The following is a 10,000-nucleotide window of genomic DNA, read 5'->3' as shown; positions in this document are numbered from 1 at the left end:
CCTATATAATGTACATTTATATTTAAAGTAATCACCTGTGAACAATGTTGAAGGATGCCCATTGCATAATGTCATAGTGGTTATTGAAATCTGGTTGTTGAAATTTGTCAACCAGATCCTTTCCTGTTCTTTTCCTTTAAACTACAGTAATGTCTAATACCATTACGGTGCACATTATGTTTATGAATAAGTTTTACATTACCTTGATGTAGTGCAATATTAATAAAGGTAGTACTTCCTTTTTAACCAATAACAGAGTTACAGATAATGTCACAATGGCAGGTGTGCATGTCTGACATCAGAGTTCAGGGAGTTCAGCCGAAGCTGCTCTAAAGATCACTGAAAGATCTAGAACACAATGTCTGGAATCCTTAAAGTTGTGGAATGAGCGGAATGGGAATGGTACTTGGAATTTGCTCGGTCCAGCCTCCTGCTGCCACTCTGCGGCCTGAGTTTTCTACCAATAGGTTGTGAAGATGATGCTTATGAGGGTCTCAAATTTTTTGCAATGAGTCAATAAAAATGGGGGGGGGGGGGTGTTGTTGAAATAAAAGGGACAAGAAAACACAAAATGATCCAGTGAAAAAGAGAAGAGACAACCAGAGCCAATTGGTCTCATTGTGTGTACTTACTCAGTAAAAAAAAAAAAAAAAAAAAGATTGTACTACATGATATTTCAGTATGCTTTAAAGTAAGGTCCCCGATCAGTCCCCGATCATCAGATGTGAATGCACTGAATCAAAAGGTGCTGTCAGCTTATTGTCCTTGTAATACCCATTCAGATCCTCGATTTATGTACTGTCCAGCTGGCGCACACACAAATTCCTGTCACACACATGCATACTGAGCAAATGCAGGTCTGTTGGTATTCAGGTCCACCTTTTTAACATTGTTCCCAGTCCTTAAACAGGCAGTATCCTGACATAAATCCTCAAATTACTTTTCTCAAATTACTTAAGGAAGTTGGTCACCTGAATTTATCTTCTGTTTACATGTTGTCAGTTTTGAAAAGTAGTGGATGTTTGTTGTATAGTATACAATGAAAAATAAGAAAAAATGTTTTCATGCGTGTGAGGGTCTTACATTTTGGAATATTTGTGTCGGTGGGGGGTGGTGGTGTAGAAATAAAAGGGGTAAGAAAACAAAATGAAGCAAAGAAATCTGATAGAGAAAGAGCCAGTTGGTCTCTGAGCAATGACAAAGTCATTACATTCACTATAATTTCCTGAAGCACAGCTGGGTGTGGGTTACTTCTGGGTGTTTGTACTTCCACAGTTAAAAATCGATTGTACTACATATTTCACTATGCTTTAAAGTAAACCAACATGAATGTGTGTGCGAGAATGCATGTAAGTGTGTATACTTTACACTTCTGACAATGAAAGGTCAAACATAAAACCGAAATTAGGGCATTTGTTAGTCAATGAGGAAAATGGTTTTTGTGTCTTTTCTTTACTTGGCTAGCACTGTGTTTGTTAGCTTGGTCAGTCTTTCAGCGTGTTCCTGTTTGATCAACAAACACCACCCCAAGGACCCTTTGTGTGTGTGTGTGTGTGTGTGTGTGTGTGTGTCGGCCTGCAAATCTGCTGCTCAAAAGCAAACGGTCAAAGTGATTAGCCCATGTGAAATCACCCTCCGAGGTGCTGAGCATGACCAGACGTAACAGCCCACATTCAGTAAATGCGCTGGCAGTAGAGGGCAGTACCACCATCCAGGCCACGGGCGAGTGGATATCTGTTGCACGGCTGATCCGGGCCAGTGCCCAGCAGGGTAATTGTGAGGCTGTGGTTTTACAGGAGACTGACAGACAGCGGTCAGCACGCGCCTCCCTTTGTGTGGGCTCCGTCGCGCTGTCAGGGGGGGAGGGGTCAGCCCCAGCTGTGAACGGAAGACGAATCTCCTCCAGGCTCCGAGAAGGGAGGGGGGCTTGTGTGAAATGGCCGAGGAGAGACGGGACGTGAGCGGGTCTTCAGTCTTAAAACAGCATGGCTGCGTCACCGTTGCTGGGTTGGGGGTGGGTGGGCAGATTGCTTTGTGTTGCGAAGCAGGTACTACTCGGTGGGTTCGTGTGGCATGGCTGAGTTCTGGGTGGCTCCACGTTTTCCCCTTCCAGCTGCATGACTCAGACTCAGATGCAAGTTTTGCACTTGACAGCAATTAAACCAGAAACGCCAGGATTGAGTGCAGTGATCTGAAACCGAAGCACACCACTGTGAACCAGTGTGTGTAGTTTTACCTTGAGTACAGCAACAGCCAACTACTTTTAGGCATTCACATTGTAAGGGAAATCATGGGGCATAGACAAACCATACACACACACAATCACAATGTGTGGTCAGTGTTAGGTTCCGCTTCCTACAGTTAACCGGTTCTGGGCTCACACCTGCTTATCTGAGATCAGTTTGTGGAGGTGCATGCTTTAGGCGAACAGGTACTCTAGGAGTACATGAGTACTATGAAACTGATTGCTTTGTTAAGAGGACACATCATGGAGAGTCACTTTGACTCAACCACTTGGCTTTGCCTCTGTGCTAGTATACAAATAATAACACAAGGCTGTTTCTTCTGATTTATGAAACCTCAGTGGGATATGCAGGGATTTAGGATTTTCAGTACTTTTTGAGTAGTTATAAATGTTAATACAAGCTAAAAAATGCACTGTAATGTTAATTTTTTTTTTTCTGTTATTTATGATCAATGGCTTCTTTCTGAATTTGGTGAAGAAGAATTGCTGTTGGGAACCTGGTCAGTGTGACTGGGGCGCCACCATCTGGAAAACTGATTCATTACAAGTAACTCACATTTCAAGGCTGTTCTTTACATTTCAGTCTAGACACTGCCGCAACATTACCTCTCATTTGATCTATGGAAAGTCTAAACTGACTGGGTATTTAATAAAACTATTCGCCTCACCAACGAATGTGGGACATTCTTATCTGAATAATGTGATAAGATTAATAAGAGCTATACAAATACTACACACACACACACACACACACACACACACACACACACACACACACACACACACACACACACAAATAAACCAGCAAAAATAAATGGAAAGTAACAGAGTTACTAAAACATAGTTCCAGTGTTTAATATATTTATATATATTTCTGTACATTTCCAAAGCACCACCATCTCACTGAAATGAGACAAATGTCAAAAAGAATCGGAGGGAATATTTCACACAATGGACCAATCAGCTCAAGCCCATCTGAATGAGCAAAGAAAAGGCTTACCTGACAACTGAACACACACACGCTCACATGCACGCACACGCCTCCAAGTTATTCTCAGGATTTCAGCAGCAGTGGGCTGTTCAAGTTGATGTTAATTCAGGATAGATTTATTTGACTTTCACACTGTGTCTCTTCTTCCGAGTGCATTCGACTGTGTGGAATGTGACAGTTCAGTTCGAGTAACAAGCAGCTTAATGCCGCCTCGTTGAGGTCGACGGTCGTCAATGCCTGGCTCCGCCCCCACGCTGTCCACTCTTCGATGAGTGTGCAAGGGCAGATTCCCAGTGTCATGGAGCAGCAGTGAAGTCCTTGTGAAGCAGTTATAAAGGCTTTAAGTCAGGGGCACCAAGCCAGACTGCCCAGTGCAGGTTCATTCCTGCCCTGGTCTGGCATCAGGCACCAGAACCCTGCAGGGAGTTATGACCCTTGGGGCTGGAGAACTAGGCATCACCGCTTGAAGTAGGGGGTGAAACTGTGTTCGGTGTTCAGGGGTTGATACAGTTCATCCTCCATCCCCTCCCTCCTGTTCCCAGCGTACTTCCGCTCTGAGCGGCACATCCGTGTCGCCAGGGGAAACAAGGCCGCTCCAGTGGCTTGCTGGTCACCTTTGCCCCCTCTGGCTGCAGAAAGCCCACTTGCTTGGTGTCCTTTTGCGGTCGTGACCCTCGACCTCTGACCTTAGTGCTACCTGACCTTTTGGAGCTCCTCGCGGAGCCATGCAGGAAGAGGCTGACCTAGCCGATGGAGGAGCTTAGACAGCTCGATGTTGTGATCCCTGTAGAAGCGAGAAAGAAAGTCCCGGGACTGCAGAAAGAAACAGACAGAGACAGAGAGAGAGAGTTGAAGAAAGTGAAAGAACAATCAATAAGGATTTTGTCTCCAAATTGTTTATTAACCCGTTGCGATCGACGCACGTGCTGGCGTGTTTGCTTCAATGTTTCTCAATATTTTTTATCAATATCTTTGTGATGATACAGCACAGAAAAAGCGCCTACACATCATCTGCCTCTCACTGTTGGTGTGTCTTTCAGGTCTTATCCCTCTAATCACGTGTTATTGGGATTGATGAATGTGTGTCAATTTGTGTGAAACTAACCAATAAACAATCATGAAATCATTAAGGGTTTACCCTTCAAGTCAGTAAAATTTCCTTTCTTCTTCAGTCCACAAGTGTACAGCTGCTGAAGTTGCAGCGATTTTTGAAAGTAGTGAAGATAATAGAGCTTTAGAGTCTGAGGGGTATGATTTATATGAAAATAAAAGATTAATGGCTAAATTAATGTTATTTTACAATATCGCTATAATAGGGAATTTAGTTATGGTCACATTTAGACACAGTGTCTGCTACTAGCTATCTAGCTAAATGCTGCTTCTGTGCAATATTCTTGAAATTGAATTGTAAGATAATAGTCAGTATACTTTCGTTCCACAAAATTGACTGTCCAGTAGTAAATGTTTACTTTGTTAAAGGGTTTTTGTGTGAAAGAAAGATAGTATATTATAGATGAATAGATATGTTTTGGCCATTCTGAATACTATCCTGTACAACTGAGACTTCTGTTTCTGCCATAATTTGCTTATAGTTGTTGTAATGCTCATTTCTCACGTGCAGACATGAAGCTTGATATTTTGATATTATGTGAGGCTTGATATCTAATATGAAGTCATCTAATATTCAGTCACATTTCCTCTCAGTCTCTCTAAGATTTGGTGAAAGTAGTATGAACACTTTTATTCAATAAATTGTACAAAATGTCCTATTAGACATTTGTTGCACATTTCTGTACTACTTTATTCATATATTTCACTACCAAACACTGAAATTTGTGAACCAAACACTTAGTAAACTTATTTCAAACACAGAAACAGTTGGTTCACGTGAGTAAAGGAATATTTTCACAAGATATTTTTAGCTTTATCACCATATTATTTCTTTATGTAGTGCTCTAGGTCAAATGGTACCTTATTAGGTTCTGAATATTTTGTTATGAAACATATGGGTATCATGCTATAAGTAAGTGAATTTTAAAAAATATGCAAAAGCAGAGAAAATGCCCTGAGCATCAGAGGGTTAATGCTCATGTTCCACAGCATTTGTTGCATGACTTATCACTTCTGACAGATTATTAAATATATTAAAAAAAATCCTTCCATTAATATAAACAATAACAGCTGCCAAGTCCTACTGTTATTTAACCGCTCAGTAACAGTCATCAAGGCAAAGAGCTGGTGACATATACAGACAGACTAAAGGCTCCACGGTGTCCTGCCAGTCTGTCTTTTACCTTTTAATCCTTTACCTGTCTTTTGATTTTCTGCACTTTGTCCCTTTATATTAAATTGTTATTTAATTCAGTTTATGTAATTACCTTTACCTTTTATGTTTAAAACAACTGTCTCATATTTTTCTTTGATTTGTTGCCCTATGTATTCCTCTGCCAGTCCTCCGCACAATACTAAATTACTCATGCTGTGGAGTGTGACTGTGATCTTTTTGTCCTTTAGGAATCTGAATCTGAGACAAGAACAAAAGAGGGTAAGCACAGAATAAAGAAAACCAGAATACAGAGAGAGGACCTAACAGACAGATGGACCTTATATCACTGCTCTTACACACACACACACACACACACACACACACACACACACACACACACACACACACACGCACACACGCACACACGCACATACACACACACACACACACACACACACACATACACACACGCACATATACGCACACACACATACACACACACACACACATACACGCACACACACATCACACACACACACACACACACACACGCATACACGCACACACACACACACATACACACACACACACACACACATACACACACACACACATACACACATACACATACACACACACACACACACACACACATACACGCACACACACACTTACTTTGTAGACAGGGAGAGGTTATAAAGTTCCTTATCAGACAAGTTACATACATAAAGCCCTCATTTGAAATTCCACAACATATTTACAGGCACCACACAGAGTCAGGTATGTTAAAGCTGGTTCATCATATCTCCATAGTCCTCCTTCTGTGCTTGTATTTTTTTAAATTTGTGTTTATTTATGTCCAATATTCATGGACCTTTATGTTGAAAGGACCACTACTAATAAGTGAAAAATACTGGGATAGTGCTGGGAGAATACTGGAATAGTACTGAGAGAATACTGGAATAGTACTGAGAGAATACTGGAATAGTACTGAGAGAATACTGGGATAATACTGGTATTGTAAGAAAAGGAGGGCAGTATTGGAAAGTCCTGAGAGAATACTGACACGATACTATGTGAATATTACGATAGCACTGGGAGTGTAATGACAGAATAATGGTGTATTGTAACATGAAAATACTGGAATAGTATTGGAAGAATGCATCAAATTTCCTATGATGTCCCAAATACACACAAAAAAATTCATTCATGTTTTAATGTACGTGTTCACACAGCCTGCTTCTGGCCCATTCATCCCCGTCTGTAATTCCAACTGTAAATATAACCCCCGGCATACTTCACAGACTGTTAGTTTCATCTGGTCAGCAGTGTTTAAAGGGTGTCCAGAACAGATTGCTCTGGCCAGCCCGCCTACATCAGAGCAGAGCGGGTTTTCGTTTCTTCTTCACGTTAGTGTAGTGATGTTTAACGGCTTTCTAATTTCTAATGCGGTACCAATGTTCTGGAACATCTCATTTTGCACGCTGGACGGCCAGATGTATTGTGCTCTCCATAGACACTCTGCTGACTTTACAGCCTATGTAGTGTTTCGGTGGTTTCTGAATCATGGGTATGGTAACGGTAACAACAGCTCAGTAATGCACTATAATATTAGTGGTCACACGCAACGTGTTCCGTTTCTACAAAATGTTGGCACGCAATCCCAAGAGATGATACAATTTCTGTGTAAGATAAAATGATATAGGACTGGAAATACAGGACTACAATGTTAGCAGGTAATTTAGCAGGAACACGGGATGGAAGACGTCACTGCATAGAAATGAAATAATTCATTAGGGCTGCAAAATACTTCTCAGCTTCCATTTGGTGTACGTAGTTATTTCTCATATAAACTTATCATGCCAAGGAAGTCTAGTATTTACCTTGAATCTGCGTGAACAACTTGTTCTCACAAGTTGAGAGTAAAATAAATTTTCATGGAGAGAGAGATTTTATTGAAACAACATTTAAAGAAAAGTCTTGTCTGAATCTGTTATTGTACATGGACAACGGTTGAGTTGTGAAGGTACTTGTTATCCATCCATGACTAAGGTGCCATTGGGTAGTACATTAACACTGTTTAACTCACCGTTGAGGTAACACATAAAAGCATTTTAAAGTATTTACCAAGTTAATTAAATCCCATGATACCAACACACAAAAAAGCAAAATAAACAAACAAACACGATTTCTCCACTACAAGAATCTCACTGCATGGTCTGCATACCTGGCTACAGACATGAGATATGTGCTGGCCCTTCATTTATCGCGGTTGTATGTGTGTGTGTGTGTGTGTGTGTGTGTGTGTGTGTGTGTGTGTGTGTGTGTGTGTGTGTGTGTGTGTGTGAAACTGTAGACTAAAACACAACACTGAAAAATTAAAACCTTGCATAATTCTATTTCTAATTGCCAATGGCTACCTTAGCTTTACAGTCATATTTGGCAGTTTCTCTAATCTGTGAGGTTCTACGGCATTCATAAGTATTTATCTTAGAACATTCTGTGTGTCTATCAGTACTTTTGTTGTTGTCCTGATGTACTGTGTTGATTTATTGAACTGTCCCAGTGCTGAGTTAGCACTTTGAAGAACGCAGAGACATCCTAGTAAGGTTGAGAAGAATGTATCAGTGAGTAGACAGTGTGTTGGACTCTACCTCTGCATCCATGGCGGGGTATCTGCGTCCTTTGCTCTTGCCCAAACACTTAGTTCTGCCACCATCCAACAGCTGACACCAAAAACCCTTCTGAGGGTCAAACCTGGGAGAGGGGAGGAGAGAAGAGAGGAGAGAGAGAAGGAGAGAGAGAGAGAGAGAGAGACCTGGGTTGAGAACTCAATCATCTCATCACATTTTGTCTTGACAGTTCCCAAAAAGTAAATTCACACCTTATAGCAAATTTGCCAATGTAGGTATGCTCACACACACACACACACACACACACACACACACACACACGCACGCACGCACCCACGCCTGCACGCACGCAAGCGCGCACACACACATTTCAGGCTGACAGATATCAGCCATAACCTTGTCTCACTGTCAGGGGAAACATGGTTTGGTTTGATAAGCACTTACGCAAACACCAGCAATCTTACACAGCTCTCAGCGGTTTTGTGTGTGTGTGTGTGTGTGAGTGTGTAAGTGTGTGAGAGCGAGAGAGCATATTTAATAAATGTGTGGCTAGGGTGCTAATTAATCCAGTGGAGAGGCTGTAAACAGAGATCACTCATGAACCTTTGACCTAAACTACAGTACAAATGCACAGAGGGAAATTAAACCTACAAACACACTCTCTCTTACACACACACACACACACACACACACAGACACAGAGAGACACACACTCTCTCTCTCACTCTCTCTCTCGCTCTCTCTCTCACACACACACACACACACACACACACACACACACACACGCACACAAATCATGCTGCCTATTAGCTAAATCAGCAAAGGCATAATACAAGTGTATGTGGGTGGGTGGGCGTGTAAGTATGTGTATGCATGCGTGTGAGAATAGCTTTGGTATAATGCACATTTGTCTGATGAATGTGTTTTCCTCTACTGGCTTTACAACACTATAGACAGAGCGGCTAACTACCTTAATTTAAACAACAGAGAGAGGGAGAGAGAGTGTGGCAGAGAAAGAGGGAGGGAGAGAGGTGAAGAAGAGAGAGGGAAGAGAGAATTCTGTGAATTTGTCATGACTCATTTTTAATTACAAATTCGTGATGAAGCTTACTCTCGTTAGGTACAATCCTAATGGCTCAATGTGGGATCAGCCGGATGAGAATTCATCTAATTTGCTACAAAAGCGTATCGTCTATTAGCTGGCCAATCAGGTGAGTGCTTGTAAGAACACACTAGTAAAAGACAGGTGAGGAGAGGAGAGGGGACCAAAGCAGCACACTCGTTTTGTCATTTGAAAGACATCAGATTCATCATGATTGTGTGTGTGTGTGTGTGTGTGTGTGTGTGTGTGTGTGTGTGTGTGTGTGTGTGTGTGTGTGTGTGTTGGTTACACTCACGTGAGTGCCTGGGAGTAGTTAAAGTGTGGGGAAACGCCCAGGAACTTCTGCACCTCATCCATCACAGCTGCTGGGTCGTTTCTCAGTTGCTGCCCATCTATTATCATCAGCTACACACACACACACAGACACACACACATTCGATTGTGGGAGATTAACGTCTTTGAGCAAGCTTGGGTGTCCACTATTTTCGTTGGTAACACAGAAAGATATTTTGGCAGCCTTTACAAACACAGAAAAAGGCTTTGTGTGAGTGTGTGTGAGACAGAGAAACCTTGTCACTCTCCATTTCTGTGAATGAGTGTGTGAGTCGCTCTTGTTTATTTGAGCGTACTCTTGCTTTAATCTCTTAAATCGTAATGAAAGGTGAACTATCAAAGAGGTGCCAACACAGGCTCTCTGTTCTCTCTCAGCATATGAGAGTGCATGTGTGAATGTATGTTTGAACTCATGTGTACGTGCATGTGT

The 10,000-nt window shown here is 41.7% G+C and overlaps 2 protein-coding genes across 3 annotated transcripts in view; one reads left to right on the top strand and one right to left on the bottom strand.

Annotated features, from left to right (window-relative positions):
- Window positions 1–136, top strand: part of prss12 (serine protease 12) — a 30,852-nt gene extending 30,716 nt beyond the window's left edge. The window contains exon 13 of the mRNA XM_035530300.1: window positions 1–136. This exon is cut by the window's left edge and continues 1,910 nt beyond it. The gene's annotated coding sequence lies outside the window, so the exon portion shown is untranslated.
- Window positions 137–3,075: 2,939 nt separating this feature from the next.
- The window catches only part of ndst3 (N-deacetylase/N-sulfotransferase (heparan glucosaminyl) 3), a 45,943-nt gene continuing 39,018 nt past the window's right edge, over window positions 3,076–10,000 (bottom strand). For both annotated transcript variants that reach the window (XM_027024617.2, XM_027024618.2), the window contains exons 12-14: window positions 9,533–9,642; window positions 8,157–8,259; window positions 3,076–4,049 (exon numbers count right to left, since the gene is read on the bottom strand). In XM_027024617.2, coding sequence (XP_026880418.1) covers window positions 3,930–4,049; window positions 8,157–8,259; window positions 9,533–9,642 — 333 coding nt within the window. In that variant the 3' untranslated portion in view covers window positions 3,076–3,929. The remainder of the gene's footprint in view (window positions 4,050–8,156; window positions 8,260–9,532; window positions 9,643–10,000) is intronic.

Source organism: Electrophorus electricus, chromosome 9, assembly GCF_013358815.1.
Source record: "Electrophorus electricus isolate fEleEle1 chromosome 9, fEleEle1.pri, whole genome shotgun sequence".
NCBI classification, from domain to species: domain Eukaryota; kingdom Metazoa; phylum Chordata; class Actinopteri; order Gymnotiformes; family Gymnotidae; genus Electrophorus; species Electrophorus electricus.
The sequence above is the reverse complement of the archived record's forward strand: the minus strand, read 5'-3'. Positions and strand labels throughout refer to the sequence as shown.